A 16,780-nucleotide genomic window follows, 5' to 3' on the forward strand; every position below is an offset into this window, starting at 1 on the left:
TGGAGCTTTTCAGAATAAATGTTTATTTAAGAATTAAGGGAAAACAAAAACATTAAAGCATAGGAATACATTGACTGAATACAAGTGTCTCGTTTGGTCTGAAATCTTGAAAAAGTTACTCTAACTACTTACCTGAGGTAGATTTAGGTTGGCACTGTCTCAAGAGAACCTCCATCCATCCCAGAAGTTACCTTCTAGTTTTGGTTACAGGCTCCCAAGTGGTCCTCTCCAACCTCAGGTTATGCTCTATGAATAACACCAACACCTTTTTTCCCCACGGTTAAAAGCCCTCACACTCAGACCTGTCTCATACCCCAACTGTTCTCCATTTGAAGGATGGTCCATCCTTAATTTACTTAAAGACTAGAGAGAATTACCAGTAAGATTAGTTGAAAGAAGGGGCAAGTCATTGCCCTGCCAACGATATAAACTGTCCCCTTCTCCAAGTTCTAATGACTAATAAGTAGCCATAAGGACTAACTTTCATCACCACCATGCCATACACCCAATACTATTTTAAGTATTACAACCGTCAAACATATACTAGTGATAGGCATGATCTGCACCAAAGAGAAACAAATACATCTTGCGTGTTTTATCACACTGGGCAACTTTTCATGGTATAAGAGCTATTTATGAAAATTACTAAAACACAACAGATCAAATAAACTTCCAGCATTTGTTTTCTAAAAAAAAAAAAAAAAAAAGACCAAGAAAACCCCACCCTAGAACCAGATTCCTTATTATCACTATAAGCTATATCCACTGGGACCCTAAGATTATCAGGCTCATCAACCAGCCATTAGGATCAAAGCTGAGAGCTGCACACAAGGTCGCAGCTGGCCACCTCCGTTAAGTCTGAATGCCAGCACTCTCCGGAGTTCAGGGATTTGTTAAATAAACCAGAGAACCCAGAGTAGCAACAAAATATTTACTCACCAGTCTATAGTCCCAAATGCTGTAGGAATCTTAAGTACTTATATTAAATGTCTTTTAATCTGAGGGAAGAAAAAAACCCTCAGAATTGTCCATTTATAATCCCTGGATTAATTATAGTATTTCTAGAGAACGTTAGAGATGATCGTTAATTATCCTGTTAAGTTGGAGATAAGTGCTTATCCTTAAATCTCTGATGAATCTGCCAACTACTTTTCCCTTCTAGCATTCAGAATCCTACATTCCAAGCCACACAGATACCTTATGTTGTGGTGACTGCAATCCTTTCCCTGGGAATAAAAAGTATTCTCTTTCCTTGGCAGAACTGAAATAAATGAAAGGCATATCATTATGGGGCTTGATTTGCTATAAACAGCAGGATAATGGAGTGAAAAGAACACCAGCTTTGGAGTCTGGGATACTCAAAATCACAAAGTTTTAGCTCCTTCATTTTTGATTCATCAAATAAGTGTTTTACTCTGTGCCTACTCAGACTTAAACCTTTCTTTTGGTTTCCCTTTAATCATTTTGCAAGGAGCTGAAGAGCATTTTATCAATGAAAGAGGCGAGTTAAAGTCATAAAAATACAGATGCTAGAGACATCATGACATGACTATTATACTGAAATTTGCATTTCAGTTTAAAAGAAGTCTCTAAAGCTGAAATTTCAAAAACCAGTGATCATCTCCCAAAGATGTTTGAAGGAAAGGAAACTTTAGAGGGGAATGCCTTAACTCATGCTAAGTAAAAAAGCTGAGTATTCTGCCTCTTTATGAGGCTGGCCCTCCAAAGGGAGAACTTTTGGGAGAGTTTTGATCCAGGGGAACCACTCCCTAGCTGCTCAGTTCTTTTCACTATCAGCAAAAGGTTCCCAGGCTACTGTCAACACACTAGTCCCACAGAGGCCAAGTCAACATAATCCTTTCCCCCACAGGGAACACATGCCACGCCTTCTATCACAAGGTTACAGTCCTTTCCTTTATTGGATTTCCAAATTTTAAAAAGCGAAAAGTAAAGCAATCATTAAGTGGTTCAGATAAAAGAAAAGCATCTTTACCTGAGTTACCCATCAGGCCTACTGTGACCTGCTCTAGCTCCTCCCAGAACAAGCTTCCGGGTATCTAAACAACTGTTTACATATTGACTCCATTAAAAGTCATCTCTACCGTATGGGTCAACTATTACCTATTATATGTACACAGTCCACAATTAGATCTCTCACTGGCCAAAATTCTCCAGAGAGTACGTTCTTTGGGACCCAATAAGGTAGGAGTTTCTAGCAAGGCTTTTTTCAGACTCAAGGGGGGTTTTCCACTAATGCGAGTTCCCTGGTGTACCATGAGAGCTGATCATTGACAGAAGTTTTTCTCACTCAGAGACTTTGTAAGGTCTTTCCTCAGATTGGGTTTCTTTGGTGCAAACCCAAGAAGGCTCTTCCAACTCATGTTTTTGCCACATTCAAGACAAATATACATATTTTCACCAGTATGGCTTCTCTGAAGAGTAAGAAAGTCATAGTTCTGTTAGAAGCTTTTTACACACTTGCTGGGGTTTCTCCCCATTGTGGGCTTTCTGACGTCCAATGTGACGTGCATACTGTCTGAAGCTCTGTTGACACTGAGGGCATTTAAAAAGTCCTCTGGTGTGAATTCTCTTGGGATGAGGACGGCTGAGCACTGCTAGAAAGCTCTCTCACACTCACTGCATTTGTAAGGTTCCTACCTGTAGGAATCCCCTTGTGGATGATCAGATATGAGCGTGGACTAAAGGTTTTCCCCAAACTCAGGGCATTTGTAAGGTTTCTCATTGGAGTGACTGATAAAGTGTTCTGTTAGGGTAGCTCTCTGGGCAAACCATTTCTCAACTTCCCACAGCTGCATTCTCTGGTCCCCACTGAAGTCTGAGCTCTGAGGAAAGTCTGAGATTTGCCTAGAGTTCTTTACTGAGTTCTCTGACATGTAAATACATTTTTTTATGGTATTATAACTTCTTGTCGGATCAAGACATTTGTGAGGCTTCTGATGCTTGGGGAGGACTGAGCTCAAGACCTTTCTCGCCCATATTACAGATATATGGTTTTTCACCGATATGGATTGTCTGATGTTGAAGTAGGGCTGAGCTCTGGTGGAAGCTTTTATCACATACACTGTATTTATAATGCAGCTCCTCGGTCTGCGTTCTCATTTTCTGTTGGGCAACAAAGTCCATGCCCAGGAGGAAGCCGCTCTCACATGTAGACCACTGATGTGGTTTCTCTTCCATATGAATTCTTTGATGCACAATGAGGTCTGAGCTACAGCTGAAACTTTTCTCATATTCAAGGCATTTAAAAGTGTGAGTGTGAGTTGCCTGATGCCTGATTAGGTTGGCACTCCGAGTAAAACTTCTCATGCATTCCAAGCACTTATATGGCTTCTCACCTGTATGGACTCTCTGGTGTACAATAAGGTCAGATTTCTGGCCAAAGCATTTCTCACAGGCACCACATTTATAGGGCTTCTCCCCAGTATGAACTCTTTTATGAACAATGAAGGCTGAACGGTGTCGGTAACTTTTCTCACACTTATTACATTTGTAGGGCCTTTCACCAGTATGAGTTCTCTGGTGGCTAATAAGATCTGATTTCCCACTAAAAGCTTTTTCACACTCCAGACACTTAAACGGTTTCTCACCTGTGTGAGTTCTTCGGTGCCTTATGAGGTTTGTGCTTCGACTGAAGCATTTATCACACTCACTACACAGATAGGGTTTCTCGCCTGTATGGCTTCGCTGGTGGACAAGCAGATCAGAGCTCTGACCGAAATTCTTGCCACAAATATCGCATGTATAGAATTTTTTACCTGCATGTGTTCTCTGGTGTCCCGAAAGGGCCAGGTGGTGCCAAAAGCTCTTCTCACATTTGCTACACTTATAAGGTTTCTCATAATTGTGGATCCTCTGGTGTGAAATAAGATCTGAGCTTTGGACGAAGGTTTTCTCACACATATCACATCTATAAGGTTTCTCCCCAGGATGGGATCTCTCACACATAATAAGAGCTAAGTTTTCACAGAAGTTTTGCTCACATTCAAGGCACTGGTATATCTGATCATCTATTTGAGTAATCTCATGCACATGAATAAAAATCTTTTTACCCTTCTGAGGGCATACATGATAGATTTTCCTTTTCTGAGTTCTCTGATTGTATCTCTCTTCTGAAGTGTACATTTTCTATGGCTCTCTCCTAGGGAGTTTTCCACTGGTCTTCTTGACCCATCATCATGTTCTTCATAGTCATTTTCTTGGTAAGGACTTGAAAGATACATCTGTCGTAGGCCTTTCAGTCATGAGCAGCTCGTCTCTACACGTTTCCAGCATCATATAGACTAATTCCTTACTTGGTATTTCCAACCCTGTAAGACAAAGAAGAAGTATTATTTATATTCCTGTAACTAAGAAAAGAATGCTCAAAGTTAAAATTACTGCAGGACAGACAGAAATTCTCCATCAGAGTCCGTAAGTGCTCTAGTTTTTACAGGGGTTGAAGCCAGTTAGTTTTCCTCTTTTCTAATACAAAACTAGTCAGCAGGAAAAGACCTGGAAAAGTTATTTCTTTTATGAGCCTGGGTGATCTCAAAACCAGGGTTCTTCCCCTTTCCCTGGCTTCAACTGAGTAATCAGGACAGGCCTCGCAGTTAGTACGCTTGCTCAAGAGAAAACAACCCCAAAAGGACTGTGAACATCTATGCAGTCCTCTCCATCGGAAGGTTTGGAAAGAAATGGTAATGATCATTAGAATTCCCAAGGCACTGGGAGAGAGAAGGGTTTCTGTGGCTCCATCATCCCAGCTGTGTGATGTTGGGCAAGGTATTTAACAACTCTTCCCCACCTAGTTTGTTCCTCTGTAAAATGGGACTTATAACTAAAATTATTTCACATTGTGGAACTGAACAGTAAGTTAATCCCCTCTTCATCTCACGGTAATAAGCATTCTGTGTTAGCTCTCATGCTATTATTATGATAAAGATTCTTTGTTATGACCACATGAGCACAAACCCTCCTCAAATAGGAAAATCCTGACGGGGGTGCCTGGGTGGCTCCGCTGGTTAAGCGACTGCCTTCGGCTCAGGTCATGATCCTGGAGTCCCGGGATCGAGTCCCGGGATCGAGTCCCTGGATGGAGTCCCGCATCGGGCTCCCTGCCAGGCAGGGAGTCTGCTTCTCCCTCTGACCCTGCCCCCCTCATATGCTTTCTCTCTCTCAAATAAATAAAATCTTAAAAAAAAAAAAAAAAAAAAAAAAAGGAAAAGAAAAATCCTGACTACAGATGAAAGCTTGGCTTCAAACCTGCTTTAATACCAGGCTTTTCTTTATACAGTGAAGAGATGTGGAAGAGTTTCTCTCCTGTTAGAGGCATGTGCAAGTATTAAAGCACCTGGAGTTGAGCATCTTAAGGAAATAAGTCCTTCTACAAAGGAAGATCACAATGACATAGTTCTCCTTTCTAATGTAACCGAAAACGGCCCTCTGTTCAGGCTGCCAATGCTCCACTCCTCCCGGGTAAGAGATGCAGATCACCTTCAAATGAGTAAGAGATTAAAAAGGAGAGGGAGAGGAGAGAGATACGGAGGTCTTTCAACTGGGGACCTATTTTCCATGAAGCTACACTGGTAGATGAATTAAAGGTGTCACAGCCAACAGGAATACGGAAAGACAAGACTAATGCTATACATTGGGTTGATTCAGGAGAGCAGCACAGGGGGTAGTGAATTGGTCATTTCATTTATCAACCGCTCACAATATAGCAAAGAAGAAACACATGAGAAACAAAAGGGGAAAAACCACCATTTTCTTTGTCCTTCACACTTACTCTTTTCAAGGATCGTTTCCATGTTTGACCCTTGTCATACCTTCAAAGCCCTTCGCAGCATCTAAGGAGTAAAAGCTGATGACTGTGCTTCCTATTTTACTGAGAAAATTTAAGCAAACCAAAAAAACAACACAACACACATACTCAAAAACATAAAAAACCACTTCTCCGTGCTCCCACCCCATCAACCAGCTTCTTGCCAGTGTGGTCATGCACTCCACCTTTCCTTCCATCACTGTGGATGAGGCTGCCTCCGTTCAGTCTAAAGACAACCCTTCCGTCCGTGTACTGGGTCCCATCCCTTTCCTCCACAAGGACATCTCTCCAGCAATTCTAACCTCCCCGTCCTGCACCTGTTCTTTTCTTCTGGATCACACTAATCAGCAAACTGGCTGTTTCTGCTCTCCTAAAACAGAAGCACAACCAACATGAAAACTTTTCTTTACCACCTCACCCTCAAGCTATTATCCCACCTCTCTGTTCCTTGTTACAGGGGCGCCTGGGTGGCTCGGTCGGTTGGGCATCTGCCTTCGGCTCAGGTCATGACCTCAGGGTCCTGGGATCGAACTCCGTATCCAGCGCCCGCTCCGCGGGAAGCCTGCTTCTCCCTCTTCCACTCCCCCTGCTTGTGTTCCTGCTCTCACAATCCTTCTCTGTCAAAAGAAATAAAACCTTAAAAAAAAAAAAAAAAATCTCTTCTCTGTTCCTTTTTACAGCAAAATTCCTCAAAAGAAATAAATCTGCTTATTGTCTCCAACTCTTGTCTCCCAAAGTTTCTGGAACATCCTCCAACCTAATATTCGTCCTCATAACTCTGCCAAAACTGCTCCTGTTGGAAACGCACAAGCCCCTAAGCCATCCGCCTCCTGGTTTCCGCCGACTCCTCTCCTGGCTCTCCTACTGAGCACATCCCAGTCATCTTGGCCTCGCTGCTGCTCTGCAAACCAGCCAGGTCACCCCCACTTCAGGATCTTTGTACTTGCAGTCTCTCTTGGCTAAAGTGCTATCCCCTCTAGATTTTCAAGGCTCCCTCCCTCAACTTCCTCAAATCCTTGGCCACCGTGCTTTCCACTGTCACACACCTGCGTCCCAGCTGACCCGGACCTACAACACTCCTGTCCTCTCCTGCTTCATTTTTCTCCACAGAATGTCAGCCCCTAAAGGGCCAGGATTTTTGTTTATTTCATTTGCTGCTTCCCTAGTACCTGGCACACAGTAGGTGCTCAAAGCTAGAACGGCTGTCCTTATTTGGAATCTATGGACTCCTAAATAACCTATGAAAACTGTGAAATGTGACTGCAAATGTTAGTTGGTATGTGAACATTCTTCTAGGGACAGAGTCCACCGTTCACCAACTATGATGTGCGGGCCCAGAGTCTGTGTATTGGTGTGAGAGGAAACAATGTGAGAGCAGACTGAACATCACCCTAGTAAACGTGATGGACCAGAACGCAAAGCAAAGCACTATACAAGCAGAATAAGCAACAGTCACCTGAATTCAGAGGAAACAATGAGGTGAGGCGAAAGGATCCAGAAGATGGATGACTTTGTTTCATCAATTTTCTGATTGGTTTTCCAATTTCCATTCAGCAATTTGTAAACTCTCCATGTGTAAGGCACAGAGACAGTTGTTATAATAAAAAAAAAAAAGTTATTTATAAATATAAAAAGAAATACCAAGGCTCCAGATGTCAATTCAAACATGTTCTCATGTTTAGTTCTAGGGGATGAGAGAAAACTGAATGGGATGGGAGTAGTTTCTTAAGTCAAGGAATAGACTGCCCACAGGAAATGTAATGTTAAAACCACTAAAGAGGGACAGAATGAGAGAAAAGTGGGATGTACGGCCGAAAGAGTAAAGCTCACAGCTCTGGGAAGGGGAAGAAGCAGGTGAGCAAAAAAACACACGTTTATGTTAAATACAGTAACTCTACATCCGTCTGTGCGATGTTGGGCCAGTTATTTAACAACCATAAAGACTGGTGTCTTTATAAGAAGAGATCAGGACACAGAGATATCAGGGATGCGCATGCAGGGGGAAGGCCATATGAGGACAGAGAAGGTGGCCATCTGCAAGCCAAGGAGAGATCTCAGAAGAAACCAGACCGGGCACTTTGATCTTGGACTTCTAGCCTCCAGAACCGTGAGGAAATAAATTCGCTGTTTGGAGCACTCAGCCTGTGGCATTTCGTCATGGCAGTGCCGGCACCTCCTGTCACCCTCCAATCCCCACCCTCCTTACACTCAAAGCCTCAACCCCCAGCCAGTGAACCCCTGTTATAACAAGAGGTTCTTCTCTGCCCCTTCAGTGGCTTCCCCTCCCCCGCTCCTCCCCTTCAGTCCCCACGATGGCCCAAAAGGCCTCACAAGGGCTGCTGTCACCCCGACCACTGCTGTTCCAATCTGCTCTTCCCTGTTCTCTCCACACGGTGCGACCCGCAGTGGCCTCCGGGCTGTCCTCACCCACACCCCCTTTAGGGCTTCTGCCCTTCCTTTCTTGGGTCTCCGGCCGTTTCCCCCCAGGGGTGTGTACAGCTCTCTCTTCAAAGGTCACTTCTCAAGGGCGCCTCTCCCGACTGCCATATTTAGGACTGTGAACTGCCCCCCACGCCCCAGCGTTCCCTACCCGCTTTTCTGCTTGGCTTTTCTCCACGGCATTTACCACCTTCTGATACACGGTGTAACTGGTTTGTTTATGCTCTGGAACATGGCAGGGATATTTACCTGTCTTGCGTGCTGCTCCTTCTCTAGTACACAGAGCAGTGCCAGGCAGAGTCAGGGCTTACTCAGCATCTGCCGAGCGCATGAGAAAATCCTTACCGTAATTCTACTTGCGTCCCTATGGTGAAGGAAAAGGGCCGAATGCCAGAAGACACAGGAGCTACTCTGATGGGGCACGGTCTAAGAGAGAGAAGGCACGCTTCTAGAAAAACTGTAGCTTACCTAGAAGCTAACTGGAAGGAAAGCGGCGTTTACTTCCTGCTCCCGAGAATCTGATTTCTCAAGGAAGAAGAGTGTTCTGTAAAACACAAGGATAAGAAAAGGCTAAGTAGTTACAAATAAGCAGACTTAGCACTGGAGCATTTCACTCGAAGAACCTGAAAATGGGTAAACTAGGTTCCTTAAAAGAGCAGTTGGGTTTTCTTATACAATCCCTTAAATTCAGTTCTGAGGAGGTTAACACAGTCCTAAACCATCCCATATAACTCTACAGAAAGGGGCCAACAAAGAATCTGAAAAAACCATCTGCACAATCTACAGCCTCCGAGGGACTGTAACAACATCGAAGGCAGAGCCCCAGCCCTAACTCTCAGCGGAAGATGGCGCACGCTCCGGGTCACTCTCCCTGCGGGAGCTCAGGGGGCCTTCACCTACAGGGCAGTCGGGACCACAAAAGCCTCTTGTGCTCTAACAAAACCAAGACTTGACCATCAGCACCCTTCCTTCCCTGGTGGGCAGGCAATCATCACATTTCTGGTTATTCAAAACTTACCACGGCCTAAGGGAATTTCTATTTCAGCCAGAAACAACTCGGGAGGGGTCAATTAGGGGCATAGAAGAAGTTTGAGAGCTCAAACTTGACCACCAATGCCTTCCCTCAGCAGCTTTAACCTGCCTATTCCAGGTGGCTGAGGCTTCAGTTCCCTCAAGAACCTTCCTGCTCCTGAGGATCAGAAGCAAAAAAGGAACTGCTCAGCCCCAGACAACACATGGGGACATTTAGCTGAGGCTCTCTATGACAGTCCCTCACAGCTGCCAGTAGAAAGATGACATGTTTCACGGTTCTGGTTCCAGGTTAAGACGGAGTAAACACAGGCCATTCTTGTTCTCCCTCACAATGCACTTATGACATCTGGACAGAACGTATGGGCCAGCTACTTGAGGACTCTGAAAAGTAAATAGCACGCGGGTCAAGGAAGACCAAAATTTAAAGCCCAACCTAACCAGCAGCGAGGGGACTCTGCGTTGCTGTCCTTCCCTTGAGTAACCCCTGGCCTGAACGCAATACAGCCTGAAACAAAGAAGTCAGGGAAACTAAATCGTAATTCAACTAGGATTTTTCAGAGAACCTATGAGCTTCCATGAAAATGATTCAAAACTGACTTCAATGGATAGAATACGGACTTAAATATGGAGGAAGAAAGAACAAAATACCTCTGGAAGAACTACACAGGACACGGTAAGAAAACAGTTAGGAAGGGGGTAATGGGTGTCTGCAGAAATCCAAATCTCCCAGCACATCCTTTAACAGCTGTAAGAACAAGAGAAATGCACAACCCAAGCCCACACCTGTGCTAAACCCTAGCTTTCATATGCAAGCTCTGCAGACCACCAATGAGAGCAAGAGCAATCTGAAAATGTGGAGTAGAGAGGAGGGCTCGTGGTGCACAAAATCAACTGAGCTTCCTGCCAGAAAGAGAAAACCCATTCTAAGTACAAGAAAAAAAATTTAAAGTTCTGATCAGAACGGGATATTAGGAAAGGACTTTTAGCTCACACACCAGACTTAGAGGCAGTCCTGGAGTGGCAATTCTTTAGGAAAAGAGAGTAAAAAGGAAGGGAGAGGAACCCTTTGGACTGCACAGTGAAGGAGAAAAGGAGCAGAGAGAAATTCAAGATGAAGGGAAATTTTTTTTAGAAAAGAGTAAAATAAAAAAGGCACAAGTCATGCCCTCACTATTTTCAAAGATATGTCTTCTAGTTAAAAAAATAAAAAAGATAAAAAATCCACAAAACTTGACCAAGCGTCACTGAATTAGCAGTCTCGTTAAACACATCATGTTCTAATAAAATAGACATAATCCAACTCAACACTGGAAGGAGAAGAGAGAACAAACTGAAATAACCTCACTGGTCATTGCATTAACTGCAGACAGGGGTTAAGGGATACTACCAAAAACTGAAAAACCAGACAATTAAAGGCTAAATCAGAACATGGGACTAAGGCATTACAAAAGATCTATGTTCAAAGGCAGTCATGATAACAAAAATCAAACATTCTAAAAAAGTTAATGAAAGAGCAATGCAAACACAAGTAACTGAAAAAACGGGACAAATATAAATGACATGATTGTGCTGAGACGAAACATGTCAATCGTATCAATATATGAGAATGAGTTTGGCTCACCTATTCAAATTTTTTTACCATGGCTCACAAAACAAGACCCAACTATATGCTAAATACAAGAGACACTTAAAACAAAGATTCAGAAAGGCTCAAACTAAAGGGACAGAAAAAGTAATACAGGCAAATAGAAACAATAAAAGAGAGCCTTATATTCAAGATATCATGAAGAGGAAAATTCAGGCTGAAAAACATTAAACATGATAAAGGACACTTTTTAATGCTGAAAGCCCTAATCATAATACAGCTTGTAATAGTTATGATTTTGAACCAAATCACACAGCAGTCACCCTTACAAAGCAAAAACTACAATAGATAACAAGAAATATAGCAAAAACATTAATAATAAGACAACATACCACTATCAGTAGAAAGACATACAAAGTAGAACAAAAAAAGTAATGATGCAGAAAACCTAGAGAATCTAATTAGTAAGCCTTATGATAGCTACTGAAACTTAACCCTAATAATAGGAAGTAAACTTTGTTCTCAAGCACACATGAATCAGTCACAGAATTCTGTCTTATATTAGGTCATAGAGACAGCATCAGTAAGTCCATAAAAAGACATGAATCTAAAAATTTATTGAAATACCAAATTAAAAAAACCCCCACCTAAATGGGGAAAATAAAACAACTCTTCAGCAAATGGGGAGATGAAACAAAATTTCTAAATATTGATAATTAAAATTATTACAGATTACAATCTATGGAATAAATTTAAAGCAGTGATCAAAGAATATTCATAATCTTAAGTACTTTTATGTCAACATAACGAATTAAATGAAATCAGTGAACTAAAGAGAAAACCAACCTAATTATAAATCAAAATCCTACTTATTTGGAAAAACTTAAAGAAATGATACACTACTAGCTAACTTAGTGAAGAAAAAGAGAAAGTACGTATTTATAAAAAAGGAAAAGATAAGGAATAAATAAGTAAAACAAAAAGCCCCACATACACATAACAGATCACTTTGCAGACTTCTACACAAATAAATGTGATAACCTATGAGGCAGACTGTGTTTTTTACCAAAATCACCCCATCCAAGACAGAAAGTTTTAAAGCACCAATATGCACAGAATAAACACAAAGTTGTTAAGGAATCAGCCCACAAAAAAGCACTGGATCCAGATCATTTCATAAGGGTATTCTAACAAACTTACAAAGACCAAATAAACTCAATGCTTCAAAAATGTTTTCCAGAGCACTAAAAATGAAGAAAAACTTCCAGTCTTTCGTGAAAATAGTTTAACATTGACAACTGAACCTGATGAAGAATATAAAAATGTTTATAGCCCAATATTAGTGTGAAAAATACTAATAAAAATCTAAAACCACATTAAGAAAAGTAAAGTACCATGACAAAGTAGGAGTTATTCAGGGAACACAAGACTTATTCAGTATTAGGAAACCCATTAATATAATGTCTCATATTAACAGGTCTATGGAGAAGAATCATGATTATCTTCAAAGATGCTGAAGGAACTCACAACAGAATCAACATCCAGTCCTGATGAAAATACTCAAGAAAGTAGGAATTAATGAATACTTCCTTTTAAATGATAAAATATACATTCTTTAGTCTAACAGCCAGTACCTAAGTGAGAAAAACTAGTCATTTCCGATAAGATCAGCAACAAGTTAAGAATGACCCCTATCTCTTCTGTTATTAAACTCGGAACTGGAAGTATTAGCCAGTGCAATTAGAAAATAAAAATCAATTAGCGGTATACAAATAGAAAAGAAATAAAATTATATGTTTGGAGACAGAAGGGCATAATTAGAAAACCCTAGAGAAAATCGACATTAAAAGTGACTCAAAGGAATTCAGTAAGGCAGCAGGATATAAAACTCACACATAGAAATGAACAGCCCTTTTTTGTACAAAAATAACAACCAACTAGTGTATAGATAGAGAATACTCCTTGTACAACCACAAAATATGAAATACTTAAAGATAAATTAAACAATAATTATGTAAATCACATACGTAATTATGTAAAATGAAGAAGAGGAAAACTTTCAGACACTACTGAAAGACCCCAAAGCAGACCTGAACAAATGCAAAGACATCTTTTGTTCTGGGACAGAATGATTCAATATAATGAAGATGTTAGTTCCTCCTAAAAAGATTTATGGATTAATACAATTGCAACAAAAATAATAAACTTCTTCATGGAACTAGACCAAAGGCGGACAAATTATGGCCCACAGGTCAATTCTGACCTGCAGTCTGTTTTTATAAAGTTTTACTGAAACAAGGTAATACTTATTCATGAATGTATTGCTCATGGCTTCTTTCTCATATGGCAGAGTTAAATAGTTGAACAGAGACCATCTGTCCCCCAAAGCCTAAAGTATATACTTTCTGACCCTTTACAGAAAAATCACAATGCTTGAGCTACAGTTATTACTCAAATTCACTTGGAAAAACCAACATGCAAGAAAAGGCAGGAAACAATGAAAAGAAAGATTGAGGGGTGACTTATAACCCTGTAAGACATTAAAATATGCTATAAAGCCTCTAATATTAAAAAAATATGGTTCTGGGGGTGCCTGGGTGGCTCAGTCGTTAAGCGTCTGCCTTCGGCTCAGGTCATGATCCCAGGGTCCTGGGGTCGAGCCCCACATCGGGCTCCCTGCTCTGCGGGAGGCCTGCTTCTCCCTCTCCCGCTCCCCTTACTTGTGTTCCCTCTCTCACCCCTGCTTGTGTTCCCTCTCTCGCTGTGTCTGTCAAATAAATAAATAAAATCTTAAAAAAAAAAAATATGGTTCTGGTACGTGAATACATAAAAAGATAAGTGAAACAGAAATCCAGAAACAGATACAAACATATACAGAAATTTAGTATACAATAAGAGTGATGTCTCAAATCACCAGGGAAAAAAATGAACTTTTTAATAAATGATGTTAGAACATCAGGATAGTCACATGAAAACTGATACAATTTGATCCGTACTGCACACCATATACTAAAATCAATTCCACATCGATCAAAGAGCTGAATTTACAAATTGAAACCGTATGGTACTGAATGTACAGGTAATATCAGTGTACAGAAAGGTTTTTTGGCTTAGGACACAAAATTGGCCATTTGACTAAAATAAAAATATTTTGTGTGTAAAAAGAAAAGAACAAAGTCAAAAGTCAATGGGCAAACTGAGAGAAAAATTTGTAACATATTTGACATATATGTTATATAAACATAATCTATTATATAAAGATCTCTTAAAATTGAGAGAAAACACCAAAAACCTGAGAAAAATAGGCAAAAGACAATACATAAAAAGATAAAAAAATGTTCCTTAAACATATGAAACGATGTTCAATCTCACCCATATTTAGAGAAATTCAAATTAAAAGTACATGAAATAACTAGGAAGAGAGGAACTTCATCAACTTGATAAAGAATACAAGAAAACTACAGCAAATATTATACTTAATGGTGAGAAACTAGAAGCTTTCTAGCTAAGATGAGGAACAAGGTAAGGAGTTCCTTCCTACCACTCCTTCTCAACATTATACTGGAAGTCTTAGATAATACCATAAGAGGAGGAAATAAAAATTACACAGAATGGGGGGAAAAATAAACTGTCTTTGCTTACAGATCACATGACTGTCAGTGCAGAAAATATAAAAGTATCAACAACAACAAAAAAATGGAACTAATCAAGCAGTTATAGCAAGCATGCAGCAGGATACAAGGTTAATATATAAAAGGCAATCACTTTCTTCCATACCAGCAATAAAGGATTGGAATTTCAAGTTAAAAACACAATTACCATTAGCACGTCTGCAAAATGAAAATGAAATACTTATATATAAATCTAGCAAGATCTACATGAAGAAAACAAAAAAAAACTGATGAAAAAATAAAAAAGAATTAAATAAATGAACAGAGAGTCCATGTTCATGGATAGGAAGACTCTATATTGTCAAGATGACAATTCTTCCTACCTTGGATCTATTGACTGAACTCAATTCCGATCAAAACCCCAGTAGGTTATTTTATTGATATTAACACACTGACTCTAAAGTTTATATAAGGAGAGCAAAGGACCCAGAATAGCCAGCACAATATTGAAAGAGAACAAAACTGGGAGAACTGACACTACTCAACTTTAAGACTTACTACAATGCTACTGTAACCCAGTGTGGTGTTGGTAAAAGAATAAACAGATCGGTGGAACAGAGTCCAGAAATAGACTCACATAAATACAGTCACCTGATCTTTGACAAAGGGGCAAAGGGACAAAGGCAGTACCATGCAGAAAGACAGTCTTTTCAACAAATGGTACTGGAACAACTGGATATCCACATGCAAAAATATGAAATAGACAAAGACTTTATACCTTCCACAAAAATTAACTCAATATAGATCATAGACTTAAATATAAAACACAAAACTATAAAACTCCTAGAAGATAACATGGGGGAAAATAAAAACAATGATGACTTCTTAGATTTAATACCAAAGAAAGGCATGAGCTATAAAAGAAGTAACAATCTGGGTTTTATTAAAATTAAAAACTTCTATTTTGCAAAGGACACAAGACTGGGAGAAAATATTTGCAAAAGACATCTGATAAAGGACCGTTACCCAAAATATACAATATATTTATATACTCTTAAAACACAAGGAACAACCTGATTAAAAAATGGGTAAAAGATCTAAACAGACACCTTACCAAAGAAGATATACAGATGGCAAATAAGCATAGGAAAAGATGCTCAACACTATATGTCATTAAGGAATTGATAGTTAAAACAATGAGCTACTACTATAAATTACAATGACCAAAATCCTACAAGCCCTGAGTTGGGCTCCCAGCTCAGCAGGGAGTCTGCTTTTTCCTCTCCCTCTGCCCACCCCCCCCATTTGTGTGCAAGCTCTCTCTCAAAACAAAACAAAACAAAAAACATAATGACCAAAATCCAATACACTGACAATACTAAATTCTAATAAGGATATGAAGCAATGGGGATGCTTATCCATTGCTGGTGGGAATGCAAAATGGTACAGCCACATTGGAAAGCAGTCTGGTGGTTTCTCCCAAAACCATATAATCCAGCAATTGTGCTCCTTGGTACTTACCCAAAGGAGCTGAAAATGTGTATCCACACAAAAACCTGCACAAGGATGTTTATAGCAGCTCTATTCATAATTGCCAAAACTTCAAGGCAACTAACATGTCCTTCAGTCAATGAAAGGATAAATAAACTGGGCTACATCCAGGCAGCGGAATCTTGCTCAGTGCTGCTAAAATGGAAATGTGCTATCTAGTCATGGAAAGACATGGAGAAACTTTATATGCATATTGCTAAGTCAAAGAAACCGGTCTGAAAAGGCCACAAACTGTCCAATTCCAAGTACATGACATTCTAGAAGAGGCAACTACGTAATCAGTGAAAAAGATCAGTGGTTGTCAGGGGTCGGTGGGGGAGAGGATGAATAAATGAAGCACAGAGGATTTTCAGGGCAGTGAAACTCCCCTGTATGACACTATAAATGGTGATAGATGTCATACATTTGTCAAAACCCACAGAATGTACAACACAAAGAATGAACACTAAAGTAAACCACGGCCTTTGGCTGGCAATGATATCTCAATGCAGATTCACCAACTAATAAATGTACCACTCTGGGCCAAGATGTTGATAGCTGGGGAGGCTGGGGTGGGCGGGTGGGGGGTGGCAGAGGACAGATAGCAACAACATGTACTCTCTACTCAATTTTGCTGTGAACCTAAAAGTACTCTAAAAAAAGTCTATGATAAAAAAATGAAATAACTGAGAAGTGCATGTGAAATACTGTTTATCACCAATCGAGTTGGCATACACTGAAAAGTACGACAACACATTTTGT

The 16,780-nt window shown here is 40.3% G+C and overlaps 1 protein-coding gene across 4 annotated transcripts in view; it reads right to left on the reverse strand.

The window, feature by feature from the left end:
• The window catches only part of ZNF322 (zinc finger protein 322), a 23,828-nt gene continuing 7,048 nt past the window's right edge, over nt 1-16,780 (reverse strand). For 2 of the 4 annotated variants that reach the window (XM_025891161.2, XM_073890363.1), the window contains exon 3: nt 1-4,328. In XM_025891161.2, the coding sequence (XP_025746946.1) occupies nt 2,935-4,143 (1,209 nt within the window). In that variant the 5' untranslated portion in view covers nt 4,144-4,328 and the 3' untranslated portion in view covers nt 1-2,934. Of the gene's footprint in view, nt 4,329-7,277; nt 7,389-8,728; nt 8,797-16,780 lie in introns of those variants that run through there. The other 2 variants (XM_073890362.1, XM_073890361.1) reach the window with 2 other exon arrangements.

Source organism: Callorhinus ursinus, unplaced genomic scaffold (genome assembly GCF_003265705.2).
Source record: "Callorhinus ursinus isolate GAN/ISIS: 27379988/994484 unplaced genomic scaffold, GSC_fseal_2.0 scaffold142, whole genome shotgun sequence".
NCBI classification, from domain to species: domain Eukaryota; kingdom Metazoa; phylum Chordata; class Mammalia; order Carnivora; family Otariidae; genus Callorhinus; species Callorhinus ursinus.